At 43.3% G+C, this 20,112-nt stretch overlaps 1 protein-coding gene across 1 annotated transcript in view; it reads left to right on the top strand.

Annotated features, from left to right (window-relative positions):
• Positions 1–917: 917 nt before the first annotated feature.
• Positions 918–20,112, top strand: part of oprl1 (opiate receptor-like 1) — an 81,823-nt gene continuing 62,628 nt past the window's right edge. Inside the window, exon 1 of the mRNA XM_085782999.1 lies at positions 918–1,105. Within this exon, the coding sequence (XP_085639125.1) occupies positions 918–1,105 (188 nt within the window). The remainder of the gene's footprint in view (positions 1,106–20,112) is intronic.

Here is a 20,112-nt window from a genome sequence, read left to right as displayed (position 1 = left end):
ATATAATTAGAACACGGCTCTCTTGAATACTCTATTCTGATTGGCCAATCACCGATATTCTGCGGTGTTTATTTCTCGATAGAGCACCGCAGAGTGGACTGTTGCTAAGGACTCCATAGCAACGGTTCAGTGTGTTTCCTGGTGTTTAACCACGACGTTGTCTCTTCCTCCTTCAGGCAGAAGGCTGAAGCCTGTGGGCCTCTGAGGAGATGGAGTTCCCTGAAGACCTGCTGCTCTGCTTCCTCTGTGTTTTTTGTCTCTTCCTCCTCCAGGCAGAAGGCTGAAGCCTCGGGACCTTTATGATGGAGTTCCCTGAAGACGTGCTGCTCTGGTTCAGTGTGTTTTAACTACGTTGTTTCTTCCTCCTTCAGGCATAAGGCTGAAGCCTCGGGGCCTCTGAGGAGATGGAGTTCTCTGGTTCAGGGTGTTTTAACTAGTTGTCTCTTCCTCCTTCAGGCAGAAGGCTGAAGCCTCGGGACCTTTACGATGGAGTTCCCTGAAGACGTGCTGCTCTGGTTCAGTGTGTTTTAACTACGTTGTTTCTTCTTCCTCCAGGCGGCTGAAGCCTCGGGGCCTCTGAGGAGATGGAGTTCTCTGGTTCAGGGTGTGTTAACTAGTTGTCTCTTCTTCCTCCAGGCAGAAGGCTGAAGCCTCGGGGCCTCTGAGGAGATGGAGTTCTCTGGTTCAGGGTGTGTTAACTAGTTGTTTCTTCTTCCTCCAGGCATAAGGCTGAAGCCTCGGGGCCTCTGAGGAGATGGAGTTCTCTGGTTCAGGGTGTTTTAACTAGTTGTCTCTTCTTCCTCCAGGCATAAGGCTGAAGCCTCGGGGCCTCTGAGGAGATGGAGTTCTCTGGTTCAGGGTGTTTTAACTAGTTGTCTCTTCCTCCTCCAGGCGGCTGAAGCCTCGGGGCCTTTACGATGGAGTTCCCTGAAGACGTGCTGGCCGAGCTCTACAACGACTCTCTGTTCCAGAACAACTTCACGGCCTACAACGAGACGGACATGCTGCTGCCGACCGGCGTGAAGGTCACCATCGTGGTCGTCTACATGATCGTCTGTGTCATCGGCCTGGTGGGGAACTTCCTGGTCATGTACGTCATCATCAGGTGAGACAGACGGAGGGTCAGCGGTGATGTGAGGACGAGTCTGGTGTTGTAGAGATGCTGCTCTCTGACGTCTGTTAACACAACAGTCTGAAAGACGCTGGTCTGTCTGGGATGCTGGATTACTGTCAGTCATGAATCAATGAGTTATCATATCAATTCTTCTTCGCTACAACCCTCCCGCTCCTATAAATTCTGTAATATTCGCCTATCCAAGGCGTACCCAAAGTTAATTGAATGCTGTTCTTGAACTGTTTGGAGAATATGGATGGGCTTGGTCTCTTTTGAAAGGTAACACTCTGAAGTTTTTCCCCAAACTGAAAGAATCACTATAAGTGCTACTATCATTGAGTAATCTAAGTTGGAACACACTGAAGTAGAATGTTTTTATTCTCGCCTGAATTTTTTTTTTGCAATCAGATGCCTGCAGATGAGTGTAGCTGGAAAACACAATGGGGCCACAGCATGAAGCTTTACCTGGCCCCAGTTCAAATTTGATAACAATCCTGCAGAAAATTAGTATTTTACACATTTTTTTCTAAGTGTATGTCGAGGCGTTTTCCTTAAGTTGCCATTAGGTGAAAGGTCAAAGTGCAGCATTTGCATTGTTACGCATGAAGATGGCAGTGCTTGTCACTACCCGATTTGCAACGCTACCCGATTTGTGACAGCCACGTACGGCAACTCCACTTGGACAAACTTAGTTGAATTGACTTAGGATCACTGCCCTATGTGCGTCGCCAGAGACGGTTTATCTTTTTATTAAAAAAAAAAAAAATACTTTATTAGTAATGTAAATTGAGGGTTGGTTGTGGTGGTCTGGATCTTGATGCTCAGAAAACAGGAACACAGGCGACTTTTAATGTTTACTGTCGTCTTTTCTCGCCGGCCTCATCACCATGACAACCACAAACAATCACAACTACCACAACACTCACTGAATAAACGAGTTTGCCGCGGCTGTCTTATGACGGACGTCCGCAGGTTTTTATTTTTTTATTTTTTTATTTTTAAATCATTTTCACAGTACCGTATTTTAAGCAGACTTGCGATTGTACGCAAATCGGGCAGTGCCCAAATGAAGTTTGTCCAAGCGGAGTTGCCGTAGGCAGCTGTCCAAGATGGCGGCCGGTCTGCGCATGCGCAGACCTGTTTTGTCACAAATCGGGCAGCGTTGCAAATCGGGTAGTGACAGTGCTGCCTCTTCCTACGGCCCGTGAAGCAGCACATCGTTTTTTTCTTCTGAATTTCATTGGCTATTCAATGAAGTCATTCATGGCGTATGTAGGGCATGTCCTTCGTTTCAACAACTATATTTTGAAATGGTCGGCATATCTTTAATCACAAGCATTTTAGCTTTCCAATGATATGTGGCATGAGTATTTCAAGTGACTGGTGACATCCCTGTGTAAACCCTGCCCGCCCCCCCCGGCCCGTTGGAGCTGGGAGGGGTTGTTAAAGGACAGTTCCAGTCAAATCCAATCTGTGGCTCTAGTTTCTAATATTTCAGCTCTAACTGAATGAATGTGTAGGTTTTCTTGTTACTGTCCCTGCATCGCCACGGCAGCCGGATCTCAGGCTGTTCAGGCTGTTTACATCCCATAAAGCTGTTTCATCAACTCTGAGGCACAACGTTTTCCTAGCATAAGTATTTTTTCAATAATGTCTGTTTGGCTTCAGACTGTAGAGCTTCGTAAATCCTTCTGAACACGGAGGTGCAAATATTTATTTCTGACTCGTCACGGAGCAGATGGATCCTGGTTCTGAGCTGCTGCAAAAACTCAAACTCATTCCAAGAATATTTGTTTTATTTCTTGTCAAAATGTCTCATTTCTAGTCAAAACTAATCTCTTTCCACTTAAAATAAGACTCATCACCTAAAAATTAACTTGTTTTTAGATCATTTTCACTTGTTGTTTCAAACTAATTTTCACCTGAAATAAGTAGAAAAATCTGCCAGTGGAGCAAGTTTTTTGTGTTTGTAATAAGAAAGAAAAACTTGCTCCACTATCAGATTTTTCTACTTATTTCAAGTGAAATGAGGTAAAAAGTGTTAAAAACAAGCTACTTTTTTATATATAACTATGTATGTATATGTTTAAATCTACTTATTTTATGTAGAATGAGATTTGTTTTGACTAGAAAGAAGACAGATATCCTTGGTGAGGTTTAGAGTTGTTGCAGTTTGCTGCTGCAGCGTTAGAACTGATCTCAGAGCAGCAGCTCCATGTGGAGATGTTTGTCTCTAAGCCTGGAAGCAGCTGTCTGCTCATGTGTGTGTCATGTGTTCACTGTGTGTGTGTGTGTGTGTGTGTGCCCTGTGGATCTGATTGGACACGTGGCTGTGTGTGTGTGTGCTCATGGTCGACCTGGTGGGAAGCTGCTGTCAGCTCAGGTCTGTTGGACCAACACACTGTGTGTGTGACTCAGGTGTTGTTGTTGTTGTAGTTGTTGTTGTTGTGATACTCTGGCCTCTGGTTGTGAGTGCCCCCCCCCCCCCCCCCCCCCCCTCACATGGACAGTAACCACACTCCACCTTACAACAACTGTGAACTGGCCTTTGCATTGCTGCAACACACACTATAGCCCCTCTGACCTCTGACCTCTGACCCTGTCCTCTGATGCCCCTGTGTTGTAGTCCTCTCCTTCATGTACATGACGCCCGTGGGATTCTGCACCACTGCACATTTTGCACTTTTCACTATGTAAGGTTGTATTATGCTCCGACGTAATGTCATTGTTATTCATGGCAATGACAAATAAATGATGATTGATTGATTGATTGATTGATTGATTGAGTTTGCCGTGGACAGAAACATCTCTCTCTCCTCACCGTCCCATGAAGCCGTTTCTGAACAGATTCCAGAACAGCTTTTTGTCAAACACTGTGTGTGTGTGTGTGTGTGTAGGTGTGTGTGTGTGTGTGTGTGTGTGTGTGTGTGTAGGTGTGTGTGTGTGTGTGTGTGTGTGAAGATCTAATCACATGATTCACGTGTTCCTCTCTCACATTCCTGTGCTCATGGTTTTTATCTGAACTGGTTCAGTAGCAGCAGCAGTTTCCTCTGTTATGTCTCTGTCTTTAGGACCATAATAACCCTTTAACCCTAAAACCTTATAACCATATAACTCTTTAACTATATAACCCTAAAACCACATAACCTAAAGACCATATAACATCTGATTCATTTTTTTCCCAAATTCCATTTTTTCCGTTTTAATTTTTTTGGGAATTCAGTTTTTTCCCTTTTTCTCTTATTTCACCACCAAAGAGAGAAAGTGTTTTTAATGTTGATGACTAAAATGTTCACAGATGAAATAGAAATAGAAACAAACACTGCATGATGCAACTCAGCTCTGCACTATGAGCCACGTCTAAGCCGGTCCCATATGGACCAGCAGCCTGTTGCCATAGCAACCCAGACTCAGCTACAGTCACTGCAGCTGTATGCACATCTGGTTCTACAGATGTAAACACACTGAAGTTAAACTTATTGTTACCAACACCGGTCCCGTTACCATCGTCCTCGCCGCGCCGCGGTCGGTCCCGACCCCCGTTACCGTGTCGCTGCCGCCGCGGGCGGTGCTGTTGCCCCGGTGTCCGGTGGCGGGCGGTCCTTTGTTACCATCGCCGCCGCCGCCGCCGGTCCCGCTGCTATCGGACCGCCGTCATCGTTGCCGTCGGTAGCGGTGCGTAGCAAAGCTCCGGGGGGTAAAGGGGGGGCAGCTGGTCACCGTGCAGCCCAGCTAAGGGCTCTGGTTTGTGGGTGAGAGGAGCAGGGAGCCTGGGCTCAGTGGGCTGGAGCTCAGACTGTGGAGCTCAGCGGAGCTGCGGTACCAGGACGGTGTTCCCACACAGGAAAGTTACAGGTACATTTCTACCACTTCAACGAGTTCAGAAACATTATTTTAAGATCAAAAAACTACAAAATGGGGCTTTTAATCAGAAACCAGTTGAGCCATAACACCGGAGGTATTGGTTACAAGCGGTGGAGGATGATGGATTCTCCACCAGGTAAATGTAAACATCGCCCAACTGGAGCTTCGGCAGGGAACTGGTCATCTTAAACAGCTGGTATACAGCAGCTGGTGTTGAATATGGGTCACAAGTGACCAAAACTTCAAAGCTGTTTTTATATCTTTCTTTCTTTCTCGGCTGCTGGCAGATGATTTAAGTCATTACTCGGTTGTTTGTCCATAGAAAGTCCGTTGCGCTGCTACTTTGGAATGTTGCTTTTGACCGCCAGGTCCCTGGGAAGTGACGTCACTGAAAGCTATCAATAGGATGTGAAAAACAAGAAGGGAAGGAGAGAAGGAGAGAAGGAAAGGATGCAAGTGGAGGAAAGAGGATGGATGAAGCTGTGAGGAAGGAGACAGGTGGAGCATCACACCTGAGGTTGAGCTCTGATTGGCTCAGAGCTGCTTTTCTTCTTCTCTTAGTTTATTGTAGTTAAATATGAAATGTTGTCACATCAGAATTCAGGCTGAAGCTTCTGATTGGTCGCTTGCTGCTGTGTGTGTGTGTGTGTGTGCGTGACATCATTATCATCCTCCTGATGAAATCTGTTTATTCATGAGTCTCTTCCTTCATCTGTCTCACACACACACACACACACACACACACACACACACACACACACACACACACACACACACACACATTAATCTGCAGCATCGTGACTTTGACAGAATCTGAGGATTTAATTAATGAGTGAATCAGGACACAAACTGATTATTGATGAATTATTGATGTGTGTGATTGTGTTTGAACTCGTTGACAGGTTGACAGAGTGAATCAGTCTGTAGTTAGGGCAACGGGGCCACGGGGCCACGGGGCCACGGGGCCACGGGGCAATGGGGCCACGGGGCCACGGGGCCACGGGGCAACGGGGCCACGGGGCCACGGGGCACGGGGCCACGGGGCCACGGGGCCACGGGGCAACGGGGCCACGGGGCAACGGGGCCACGGGGCACGGGGCCACGGGGCCACGGGGCAACGGGGCCACGGGGCCACGGGGCCACGGGGCAATGGGGCCACGGGGCCACGGGGCCACGGGGCAACGGGGCCACGGGGCCACGGGGCCACGGGGCAATGGGGCCATATTTAGGCTGAAAATCACAGGGCATGTCTCAGGATACAAGACAGCAGTGTAAAGCTCCAGCAGCATGATATGTAAATGATGATATGATGGGCTATGTCAAGATTTTTAATTTTATATCATACAAAACAAAACACCAAAGATGTGTATAAATAAAAATGATGTGCACAAGAGAAATAAAAATATAAAATATAAACAGCCAAATTATTAAGCAAAAAGGTGAATTTAATTTCAACGAGAAACTCCGCCCGGCCCTCGGGGTGAAAAATTCTGGCCCTTCGACAAATATAGTTGCCTACCCCTGACCTAGAGACTCCATTTAAACTTTAAACAGTAGACACAAGTCTTGTGTATTGGCGTATTACTCCACGTTTTGATAGGTCATATAGTTTTTGATCAATCCCTGATCAATGACCATGATAATTTTTGGAGAAATTATGAGTTTATAATGGGTGTGTATTGCATGGAATGTTCGTGTCAGAGTGCGTGACATCATCGGTTAGAGTGGGAGAGATGCCAGAAAAACTCCAGATTTTTTCTCTTTCCACACTCGGCCCGGCCACAATTTACACTCTACACACATAATCTTTTCCTAATTTGTAGACAAATTTGTTCTGTCTCTCATCATGTGCTCAAAATATCAGAGAGACTTACAGAATTTAAACTCTGAGCCTCTAAGTGCGGCCACGTCTGTCTCTGCTCCTCATTGACTCCAATACAAAGATTTTCTGAGAGGAGCAGAACGGCCTGATGTTTTAAAACTGCCAGCGTCTCCAAAATATTTACTGTAGAAACACCAAATCGTACCACATTTTTCAGTAAGTCCTTAGAGCAACGTTGATCTGTGTTTTGTTCTGATAGGAGTTACCGTTTTGTCACCCTAAGCCTAAATGTGAGACCGGTGCAGAGGCAGAAAATCACTTCGTTGGTTTATTCATGAACCTGCTCTCTGATTGGCTGGAGTTTCCCTTCAGGCTGCCGTACAAACATGACGGAACAAGATGGTGACTCTCTCTAAAGCCTTAAGACCCTTGTTATATGTAGATATAAAAGAAGAAGTGTGTGTGTGTGTGTGTGTGTGTGTCTGTGTGTGTGTGTGTGTGTGTGTGTGTGTGTGTGTGTGTGTGAGTCATTAATCAGCTCTGAACAACACAACATTTGATATTTGATCTTATCAAAACCAAAACAGAGAAAAGTCTGTTTCCTCTCATCTGTTTGTAGCTCCTGGTGTTGCTGTGTGTGTGTGTGTGTGTGTGTGTTTGTCAGCATGTGTGTGTGTGTGTGTGTGTGTGTACTACAGGGTAATGACTGTGTCTTCCTCCTCCCTAATGCCGTCTGTGAATTATGATGAGGCCATTTACTGCCAGTGAATCGCTCGTACCGACAACAGTGTGTGTGTGTGTGTGTGTGTGTGTGTGTGTGTGTGTGCGCGTGTGTGTGTGTGTGTGTGTGTGTGTGTGTGTGTGTGTGTGTGTGTCAGCATGTGTGTGTGTGTGTATTTGTGAGTTTTAACAGACACCAATTAAAATCTGTGTGTTACATGACTCTGTCTCTGTGACTCACACAAACCTTCACACTGACATTGTGAAGCTCTTCATGTCCTCCTCTAGCTCCTGGCTGAATATATATATATATATATATATATATATATATATATATATATATAATCATCTCTGTTTTCCTGTTTCTGTGGCAGTTTGAAGAAATAAACTCACATGATGTGTTTTATAGATGTAATGTATTTAGAGCCCAGTAGATACATGACATGACACAGCTGAACCTGGTTTCTTATTGATACACATTCATTCATTTAAATCAATTTAACAAATACTTAATGTCAGTGATCTCCAAAGAGACAAAAAACTAAAGATTCAACCCACTGTGTTAAAACAGATAGTCAACTCAAGTCAAGTCAAGTCAAGCTTTATTATATATATTTATATTTTATGCACCTTTAACCAATGTGCTTTACAATTACAACAAACACATCTGGGTCCTTATATGACAACATGACAACAGGAAAATAGGGTTGGGCCCAAAACGGCCCCCTGGGGGACACCTGCAGCCGAACATGGTCGAGATGAACATGGTGGAGTGTTGTGCTTTAGGAATGCAATTCTTATTCAGTCCTGGTTGATTCATTTTCAGTTAGTTTATGCAAATTGTGTGAAACTAAAGATTAAACAATAGTTTATAGTGGCAGGTGGTTCCAAGCTGTGGCCAAAAATGGACATTTTGGAAAGTTCGCCTGAATATTTTGTAATAAAATCTCAATAATTTTGTCCTGCTTCAATTAATCAGAATCAACCACTGCAGAGATAATGTTCACATGTTGTACAATGATTTTATAGAGAGTTTGAGCTTCATCAGCATTATTCTAAAGGGCACTCATCAAAAATATGATTTTTTTTTAGGCAAATATTAATTTTATTAATTTTTTTCTGTGTGTCATCTTCATTTACTCTTCACCAGTAACACATATACTGAAATTTACACATCTTAGCAATTCCTCATTTTTTCCCTTTACTATGACACCAAAAGTATTCAAATAGACCTTGTGGTTGCAGAGATATACTCATTTTATTATGGATATGCAATTTTCGAGAAAAGGCCTAAAAAATAAGCTGGTTTAATGTGATGTCTTCAACTGGTTAGAACTGTAAATTCAACTTGTCATTAGTTTCATTCAGACTGCTGCTGTTGGACATTTCTCATGGTTTGAGAGTTGATGGAAACATTTTATCATGTTAGAACAGATGCTGCTGGTTGTAGACGACTAGAGGAAGCAGCGATGTGAGATCTCAGCGGTGTGAGATCTCAGCGGTTTCATCTGGACTCTTCTTCTGCTTGTGTTTCATATTGAAGTCTGATTTTGGACACAAGGTCGAAAATCAAGTGAATTGATTGAATTAAAGCCGAGCCATCAGCGTAAGTGGTCATCGTAATCCACTTTATCTAATTTGTTATTATAATTACATTAATATTTGTCCTTTTTCATCCTCTTGCTCCTCTCAGAAAAATCCCCAAACTGCTCTCATCTGCTGTTTCTCTTCTCTTCTCTTCTCTTCTTTTCTCTTCTCTTCTCTTCTCTTCTCTTCTCTTCTCTTCTCTTCTCTTCTCTTCTCTTCTCTTCTCTTCTCTTCTCTTCTCTTCTCTTCTCTTCTCTTCTCTTCTCTTCTCCTCTCCTCTCCTCTCCTCTCCTCTCCTCTCCTCTCCTCTCTTCTCTTCTCTTCTCTTCTCTTCTCTTCTCTTCTCTTCTATTCTTCTCTTCTCTTCTCTTCTCTTCTATTCTTCTCTTCTTTTCTATTCTCTTTTCTTCTCTTATTTTCTTTTCTCTTCTCTTTCCTTCTTTTCTCTTCTCTTCTCTTCTCCTCTCTTCTCCTCTCTTCTCTTCTCTTCTCTTCTCTTCTCTTCTCCTCTCTTCTCCTCTCTTCTCCTCTCTTCTCTTCTCTTCTCTTCTCTTCTCTTCTCTTCTCTTCTCTTCTCTTCTCTTCTCCTCTCTTCTCCTCTCTTCTCTTCTCTTCTCTTCTCTTCTCTTCTCTTCTCTTCTCTTCTCTTCTCTTCTCTTCTCTTCTCTTCTCTTCTCTTCTCTTCTCTTCTCTTCTCTTCTCTCTCTCCAGCCGTATGTTCCTCTGAGTCTCTGGCTGGTTGAACAGAGTAATGGAATCAGACTCAGCTCGTTATCTCAATCTGAGTGGAAGTGGATTTTAACAAACCGTTTTTCAACAGATGATTTTATTTCAGAGTTTGCACAAAGCCAAACGGGACTCAGAGGTCAAAACTGATTCCACTGCAGATTTTATTACTCGGTTCAAAAACAAATGTCACATCTGTCATAGTTGAATCCAACATGGCTTCATGACCCCCTCGAAAACGAGAGGATTCCTCTCAAGGGGTTTATCCTATTACAGTTTTTCTCAATTGCTAAAACACTAAACCCTGTTGTCTGAACCAAATTCTCAGTTGTCTGAACCCACTGATTGAATCAGTCTCTTTTGGCAAAACCATCAGCACTTTTCACCTGTTTAGACTCAACTTATCAACACATTTTCATTGTGATGCACCTGTGTTGCAAAATGCTGAGCACAGGTGGCAAAAGTCAAACACAACTAAAGCACAAGTTTCACCGGTTGAACACAACAACTCAAAATTGATAACACTTGTGTCCAATGATGTGAGGGCACATATACTGTAGCTAGTTCAGGATGAAGTCCTGTGGCCTGGTCCAGTAGAGAAATGATGCTGTGGCTGAGTAATGCACTTCTCATTTCTATATTTTTGTACTTTATTTTTACGTAGGCCTACTGTATACAAGTACTAAATGCACAAGATTTCTGTTTGTCTTTGTACTGTACAAGTGCTACGTGTAAATGCACAAGATTTCTGTTTTTTGTACTCCTTTTTTTTTTACTATGTACAAGTGCTAAATGCACAGGTTTTTTGTTTTGCAAGAGGAGAAGATGAGAGGCGACAGGGTGAAGAAAGAAAGGATGAGGGAGGGAGGGAGGGAGGGATGAACTGGGCAGAAAAAAGAAGGAAGGAAAAGGGGATGAAATGGATGTGGAGAGGTAAGGAGGAGGGTGAAAGAAAGGGAAGGAGAAAAGTGCTACAGTGTAAATGCACAGGTTTTCTGTTTTGAAACATGCATTTAGCTACAGTGAACAATAAACATTTATTTCTACAGCTTCATGTGCTGAGCGTTGTGTTTTCTATTTGTCTATGTAGTGTTTAGTGGCTGCTCAGTAGTGTTTTTAATTTTGATTGACTCGGGGCACGATTTGGCAACAAAGTTCAGTTTTGGGCACAGATTGAACTGTTTTGAGGTGAAAGTTTGGTTTTGCAAGAAGAGTCTGAGGTTTTGTGAATGTAGCTTGAAAATTGGGGTTTGTGTTCACAGTTTAGAGAAAAGGAGAGAAGCTTTCGAGAAATGTGTCTTAAAAATCGAGAAAAACTGTAAATAAAATTTCTGAATGAAAGTGGAAGGAAATATCTGGCAGACTTGTGCAACTAGGAGTGTAAAGGTCCGAGATGTTCAGGGATAAAACTGGACTTAGTTCCTGGTTCAGGTCTGGTCCGGTTCTGGTTGGGTTAAAGAGTGACACAGTCTCCTGTACAGGATATTTCTTTTTCTACTGAATTGTTTTGCCAACAACATTAAAGGGACAACCAGGAGTTTCTATTTGGTTATAAAAAGTCTGATATTAATGTGGATGAATCTCCGTTACCACTTGTTAATGGTCCATTTTCTATAAATCTATGGTTTTGTCTCTATGGTTATTTTGTTATTATTAGTGGTGGTGGAAATGCTGGGCGAGCCGACCAGCGTTTCTTTACTTTCGGTTTCGTGGCGAGTCATGAGAATAACGCCGCCGTATGAATCTCCGTTTATGGTGGGAACTACGACGGTATGTGATCGTCTTCCAACCTCTGACTTTAATTCTTGATGAATGAAAACATGAGTCTGTCTTGCGCCGGTCAAAGAATTTCACGGTGCGGAGGCTCATAAATGTAGTGAGGAAACACTTCACTTTAACAAAACTCCTGGTTGTCCCTTTAAATGATGTTGTATTGTTTGTTCTAAACTGAGATTACTGTTTAAAGAGGCATTTAACATTACCTACAAACTGTAGCAATGGAACCCGTGATCTCTTGTTGATGATGAGACGACACAGATATCACCATGGTAACATGGTAGATGATAAATAACCTCATCCACCGCTCCATGGATTCATTTCTCACCGGCTTCGTTGTTGGAAACAGATGATGCACATGGAGGAGAGGAGGGTTAGAGACTCAGAGGAGGAGAGTTCAGAGTTAAGGTGGATTTATTTCTTCAGCCGATACGTTCTACACTTTACATGACTATGTATACATATAGACCTTTTCAGAGAGTATAAACAAAGACAGGTGTGGCTCATTAGAAAACGCTCTGGTACACTAAATGGAATGGAGCCTTAATTAGTATCCTTGGTAACACCTGTATTTGTTTATACTCTCTGAAAAGGTCTATACATACATACATGTTACACTCAACACAACTGGCTTCATCCAGAAGCTGCACTGAGATCTGAGCGGAGATCAGTCCAGATTGAAGCGCTGCAGCTGCAGCTGTGATAACTGCAGCTGCAGCGATCCTGACGTTGAAGGGAATATTAAAGTCAGCTCTCCTTCTCCTTCTGCCTCATTAAACACCGGGAGGCAGCGGGTCCAGCGACGGTAACGTCCACGGCTGAAGAAGAGAGCTGTTGATACCGGGGTTGTTGCAGGTGCTGAGAGACACACGTGTAAATGTGAACAAAGGAGAATCATTTGACTGAATGCATGAGCTCAATTATAAACAGAACCTAAATCTAACCTGACGACGGCGAGCTGAGCGGCGTGAGGCTGGATGAGGAATGAACAGTTGTATTCTTTGTGAGTGGAGCTGTTTGGAGCAGAAATGTCTGAGGTCACGTGTTCCTAAAGACGTCGACCTGTGAACAATATCAGAATATGCATCGTTTTATTATATAAAGTTATGTAATTCAGTAGGTTGGTAATAAAAACAGATGCTCCTGGTGACAAACTGCTGCATGAATCCTGAATAATGAAAAAAAAACATGAATTGAATTTATTCTGCAAGATTATATATGTATATTATTCATATTATCTTCCTCTCTTTTGAAAATATTAGTTTTAAAATTGTATTAAGTTGCATTAACCCTAACCCAGCGTGTCGTTGTGTGACTCTAAACTTCTCATTAGCTTTCAGTGAAGCTTGCCTAACACCCTCAGCGTGGCTAATTTTAGAAATATTGGAATTCATTAAAGTCTCATCAGCGGTGTTTGTGTGGCTGCAAAAGGACAAAACAAAGAGAAATAAAGCAGCTACGCTCGACACAGAGGAAGAGTTAGAGTTAGGGGTTAGAGAGGAAAACAGCAGAGAAAAGGTGAAAGACAAGAAGAGAAAGAGAGGAGAAGAACGAGAGGAGGACGGAGGAAAGAGAGAGAAAGTCTGAGTGGATGTGACCATCGGTTTAATTGTAACAAGCCAACAAGCTTCAGAGAGAATGAAGAGAAAACTGATGAATGCTTCTTAAACTTCACTGAAGAAGCACTGACACACACACACACTTTACACTGCAAAAACTCAAAATCTCTCCAAGAATATTTGTCTTATTTCTAGTCAAAACTAATCTCATTCTACGTAAAATCACATTAAAAGCAGCTTGTTTTTAGACACTTTTTACTTCTTTCAAGCAGATTTTCACTTGAAATAAGTAGAAAAATCTGATAGTGAAAATGATCTAAAAACAAGTTAATTTTTAGGTGATGAGTCTTATTTTAAGTGTAACGGGGTGTTCCCACCAAACGCGATGACGCTTCATCGCGCGTCGAGATTACATGTAAAGTCAATGCAAACACGCGATTAGTCGCGTCATCGCGCCGGGCGATGCGATGGACGCGATAGCGCGACGCGATGGACGCGTTGGCCGCGAAAAATCGCCTCCATCGCGTCGCCCGGCGCGATGACGCTTCATCGCTCGAGTTCAAATAATTGAACTTTTGCGGCGAATTCGCGTGAAGACGCGCCGCGACAGCCTATCAGCTTTGAGATCGTCACCGACGTGCTGACGTACGGACGTACTGGTGTTCCCTTGGCAGTTTAGTCAGAGCGAGTCTATTGACAATATTAGAAGTTTTGTGGTTTAGTTTAGTTTATTATTCAGATCCCCATTAGCTGCTGCAAAGCCACAGCTCTTCACTGTTGCTTTTCCGGTGCTGTTACAAACGTTTCTGATTTGGAGATTCGGACCTGAAAGCCCGTTATCACTGCTGTTTTCAACCAGCGGGCGCTGCGAGCCGACCGCCCCGTCCCAAAGCACTCAACAGGCGGTCAGTCACACAGTAGTTCACGGAGCCGTCTCCTCCTCCTCCTCCTGCAGCCAGAGACCCACACCGCTGTTCCTCTCCCATCTACAGGGACAGGACCAGTGCAGCGACAGTGGTTATCTCTGCCAGAGAATGAAATAGTGGGAGAAATGTTGTTGTTTGGGCGGGCTCGTCGCGCGACGCGATGCCGCGACGAGGCGTTTTTTGCATATTGGACCAGCGTCAAAACTGGAGCGTCTAGCGCGACGCGATTTCATTTGACGCGCGATTCAATCGCGTTCATCGCGTTTGGTGGGAACACCCCGTTAAGAGATTAGTTTTGACTAGAAATGAGACAGTTTGACAAGAAATAAGACAAATATTCTTTAGAGTTTTTGCAGTGCAGTCGTTTTGCCTGTAAAAGGTTTTTGTCATGCAAAGGTTTGTTGTGTTGAGTTGTGTTGTGTTGCTTTTATAAAAAGCAAATTAGAACAAAAAGTCAGTTTCTCATAATAACAGGACGGTGGCCTCATATTCTATAACTTTCTCTTTTCATTTTCTGTCTTGTTGTTGTCTGGATGACGAGCTGATTGGCTAAGACAAGCCGCTCTCTCAGCCAATCAGGTGGCAGCTGCACACAGGAAGAAATCTGTTCCGTTGTGTTGAAGCTCGAACTGGTTGAAACAGGTTTTTGTTGCACGAACACAGAACAACAAGCAGCTCCTTCATATGCAAATGTCATTAATTAGATCAGAAGAAAAGGTGCCGAGGCAAGAAGAAAGAGAAAGAGGAGGAGGAGGAGGAGGAAGAGGAGGAGGAGGAGGAAGAGGAGGAGGAGATAAGAGGGAGGAAGGAAGGAGAGGTGAAGAGGACAAAGGTGGAGAAGGAGAGAGCAGAGGACAAGGACTTAATGAGAGAGAAGGAGGGAGGAACAAACATCTTCTGTGACTGAGAATCGATCTGAGAGAAAAATCAACAGTCGAAATAAAAGAAGAGGAATGAAAGAGAAGAAAATACAGGAAGAGGGGGAAGAGAGAGGAGGAAGGCAGGGAAATAGAGGAGGAGGAAAGAAAAGAGAGAGAAGAGTGAAAGGAGAGATGAAAACAGAAACGGAGAGATTGTCAGAAGGAAAGAGAGCAGGTTGACTGAACACAATATAAAGAGGAGGATGAGAAAGAGAGAGAGAGAGAGTGTGGAAAAGGTTGATTTTGATTGGACAGGAGGCAGAGTTAAAGGGGTAGTTCACTTCTTTCTGCCTCCTTTCATTCAAGAGTTACAGTATCGTCATTGTTTTTTAATGAGTTTTATTTTATTTTTTGTTTTTATGCTCGATAAATGAATGAAATAAATAAATAAACTAAAGTAAAAAACTAAAGAGTGGAGGAAACTAAAGGGAGAGAGGGATGAGGGGAAGGACAAAACTAGACTGATGAAGATGTGAGAGGATGAAGAGATGGTGATGAAGATTCACTGAGAGACTTTAGAGTAAATGGACGTAGATGAAACTCATTGTGTTAGACCAGAAGAAGTTCTGTATTTATGGTGTGTGTGTGTGTGTGTGTGTGTGTGTGTGTGTGTGTGTGTGTGTGTGTGTGTGTGTGTGTGTGTTGATAACAGCATCCCATAATGCAGCTGATGAGGTAAAGTTGGAATGGTTCTTCAGAAAAGAAGTCTTTACTAGAGCTACTTTCATAAAAAGTTCCAGGTCAAAAAGAACAAGTGAATAATTGATGTGAATGAATGTTTTTTCTGTTTCTGTTTGGTTTTGTCTGAGCTCTGATGATTTAGTTTGGTGTCTAAATATGATGAGAATGTGTCTTGTAACTAAGCCCTGATAGGCTGCTGCACCACACGTAAGTAAGGGATAATGTATAGTTCGGAGGTTGTTATGGAGAAATAAACCCCGACAGGTTGTATGGAACCCCGACGCGAAGGGGTTCCATACAACCTGAAGGGGTTTATTTCTCCATAACAACGACCAACTCTACATTATCCCGCTTAGAACACGGCCTACAACTAAATCATTCAATAATGTAACACAAAATAATGATAAAAAGAGATTTTATTCATGTAAAATTAGACCGTTGCTCTGGACGCCGCTCTGACCAGCGCAGCACAGAAAAGAGAAACTATGCAGGATATTTACTTTATGTTTCATTTTTACCGTCATTAAACAGCTTGGGACTAATAGTGATGTTAGATAAACGACTTGTAACCTGTTACAGGGAGAGTGGAGGCTCCTAAGTTATTTCCACATCGTGGCTGAAAAGTAAAGTTGCATCAGAACTTCTGACCGTGTCACAGCTCCTCTCCTCTCTGTAGCTCCGCGACACAAACGCATCCCATAATCTCTTGTTTATGACAGGTACGACTACACAAAATACACGTAACGTGTATGGTAATCCATCGATCCACTGATTGATTATCAAAGGCTTCAAATGCACGAACGGGAGGAGGCTCAGCAAAACAGCGGCCGTGACCGGACATGCAGAGTCGGCCGTTGCTATGGAGCCCCTAGCAACGGTCCGCTCAGCGGTGGTCTATCGAGAAATAAACACCGCAGAATATTGGTGATTGACCAATCAGAATCGAGTATTCAAGAGAGCCGTGTTCTAAATACATATAAACTCATTCATTCATTGATGCAGCAGAGCTCAGCTCCTTCAGCTCTTTGTAAATAAAGTCCAGACTGAGTGAGTGTGTTGTTGTTGTGTTGTTGTTGTGTTGTTCTCCCTGTGGAGCCACTAGAGGCTCAAACAGCTTCAACCAGCAGCTGGAAACACAAACACTGTGATGTGTAGAAGGAGTGAAGCAGCAGCAGCAGCTCCTTTATGACTGGAGCTGCTGCTGCTTCTCTCTGATGAATGGAGGAACAACTTCCATCTTATTTTAACAGTGTGTGGAGCAGGAGGAGCAGGAGGAGCAGGAGGAGCAGGAGGAGCAGGAGGAGCAGGAGGAGCAGGAGGAGCAGGAGGAGCAGGTGCAGTAATGTCGGATCATTACGCTCCGACATGTTGGAGCTCAACATGGAACCAGACAAACACACACCGAGCTGTGAGAGAAAGCAGCCGGTGACCTGAAGCACAACAGAGAAGCTGAGTGTGTAACCGCTGCACTGCAACAGGGTTGGGTTGGGAAGGGTAGGATGTGTTGGGTTGGTTTGGGTTGGGGTTAGATTGAGATTGGGTTGTGTTGTGTTGTGTTGAGTTGCATTGTGTTCTGGTTGTCTACTAACCAGAACGTCCGTGGTTCCATGTCCTCTGTCAGACACTGGACCCACATCTGCCCCATGAGCAGCTCAGATGGAGATACGAGTGTGTGAATGTGACTGTGTGAATGTGACTGTGTGAATGTGACTGTGTGAATGTGACTGTGTGAATGTGTCTGTGCTCAGAGACTAGAACAGAACATCCAGCTGTTCATCAGATGACAGCAGCTGTAACGTCTACAGTCTCTGCTGGAAAACACAGGATTCACGTCTGTTTCTATGGAAACAATCAACAGAAACATTCAAACGCCTCCAACATGAACACAGCCTGAGACCTGCTCATCACTGTCGGACAGGAAACAAGACGCGTCGTGTGAAATCCAGGTTTCTTTGTGACAGTCCATACACTGCAAAAACTCTACATCTCACCAAGAATATTTGTCTTATTTCTAGTCAAAACTAATCTCATTCTACTTAAAATAAGACTCATCACATTAAAAGCAGCTTGTTTTTAGACACTTTTTACTTCTTTCAAGCAGATTTTCACTTGAAATAAGTAGAAAAATCTGATAGTGGAGCAAGTTTTTCTTTCTTATTACAAACTTACTTTCACTGGCAGATTTTTCTACTTATTTCACTTGAAAATCTGTTTGAAACAAGTGAAATATGTCAAAAAGGGTAATTTTTAGGTGATTGTGTTCATTTAAGTGGAAAGAGATTAGTTTTGACTAAAATTGAGACATTTTGACAAGAAATGAGACAAATATTCTTGGAAAGATTTAGAGTTTTTGCAGTGTAGTGTAGAACAATCATCATCATCATCAGCAGAGCCTTTTACAGTCTGAAACGTCTCGACCTTGGAACAGAACTTAAACCTGTTGTGACGTCGTCTCCTGATTAGTGGCCTGTCGCCCCCCTCTGCCTCCAGATCTTAATTAGATGGTTTTATATTTATCCACGGAGACGCAGCGCTACCAAACTCTATCCAGACTCATTTCACACATGATTACAGCCGTGCCCTCAGAACAACGGAGTGATGATGATACGATGACATGGACTCATATTCAACCAGGATGGAGTCTGGAGAGAAGGTGGAGAAGACGTCTGGAATTATTTACACAGAGCAGAGTCACACAGACAACACACAACGTCCAGTAGAGTGGATTTATTTCTGTGTGTGAGTGGTGTGTAAAACATGGCCGTGCTGTGTGTCACTAAACACCTGTGAGTTTAAGCTACGGTGGCCTGCAGGGCTCAAGCCTCAGCATGATGCAGATGAAGCCATGATGGAAGAGAGCTATATTAATATTAAGAACTATATTAATATTATTATTACTATCAGAATGAATATGAAACCCAGCAGCAACAAGTAGCAGAGTCTTTGTTGTAACAGCTGTGGCTGAATAAACCTCTGCTGCTGATTGGTCGATGCTGAATAAACCTCTGCTGCTGATTGGTCGATGCTGAATAAACGTCTGCTGCTGATTGGTCGATGCTGAATAAACGTCTGCTGCTGATTGGTCGATGCTGAATAAACACACATATAAAAGAGAGAGAGAGCTCTTGGAATAAAAGTTGAAGAAAGTGAACAGAATTCAACTCTTCCAGATCTCTTGGTGCTTCCTGTTTTCTCTGGTTTTAGAAACACTTTACTTTACTTTACTTTATTAGTTTATTTAGTGGGGACAGTGAGTACTAGAGTACCCACAGTAAATACACCAGATTTAGCTCTGGTGTTAAATTACATCCGTAGTCCCCAAAACAATACAACTATTAACATAAAAAGTCCATAAAGACGGAGGACCAGTAGATAACAGGAAAGGTACATTTACACAGCTTCCATCACCTCCCTTCCAGCTGATTCTAGGTGGCGGCTGTGAGCCGCGACATCATTAACATAATTAACTAATTTCCAGTTGATCTGATGAGTCGGTGCCGGTTCGAGCCGGTTCAATGAGCATCGGTGGAGAGAATGATTCCAGATGTTTCTATGCAAATAGAAATTTCCACGCAGCGCGTCACAGTCAGAGCAGAGAAGTGAACAGACTCTCAGCTCTGGAAACCTGTGGAACAACAGTAGAAATGTGTTAAAGGGACAACCAGGAGTTTCTCCGTCGGCAGAACGAAAAATTCCGCGACAATAAAAAAGTCTGATATTAATGTGGATGAATCTCCGTTACCACTTGTTAATGGTCCATTTTAGATAAATCTATGGTTTTGTCTCTATGGTTATTTTGTTATTATTAGTGGTGGTGGAAATGCTGGGCGAGCCGACCAGCGTTTCTTTACTTTCGGTTTCGTGGCGAGTCATGAGAATAACGCCGCCGTATGAATCTCCGTTTATGGTGGGAACTACGACGGTATGTGATCGTCTTCCAACCTCTGACTTTAATTCTTGATGAATGAAAACATGAGTCTGTCTTGACCCGGTCAAAGAATTTCACGGTGCGGAGGCTCATAAATGTAGTGAAAACACTTCACTTTAACAAAACTCCTCATTGTCCCTCTAAAGATGTTTCTTTTCCTTTACAAAGCCACCATGCTGTTATACAGATCTGAGGTGTAGATGCTCCGTGGTGCAGGATGGAGATCAACCAGCTCTGAACAGACGGTCAGACAGTCAGCTCCATCCACCTGCTGCTTAACTGCTACAACAACACAACAACACAACAACACAACAACACAACAACACAGGTGGAGAGGGAGAGAGAAGGAGAGGAGGAGGAGGAGGAGGAGGAGGAAGAAGAGGTGATAGGAGCTTTAATGGCTCCACATCCTGTAGAGGAACACAAAGGTCACGGGACCACGGGGATCTGCACTGCAAAAAAGAATATTTGTCTTATTTCTAGTCAAAA

This window comes from Trachurus japonicus, chromosome 7 (genome assembly GCF_045865225.1).
Source record: "Trachurus japonicus isolate A0001 chromosome 7, Traja_1.0".
NCBI classification, from domain to species: Eukaryota; Metazoa; Chordata; class Actinopteri; order Carangiformes; family Carangidae; genus Trachurus; species Trachurus japonicus.
The sequence above is the reverse complement of the archived record's forward strand: the minus strand, read 5'-3'. Positions and strand labels throughout refer to the sequence as shown.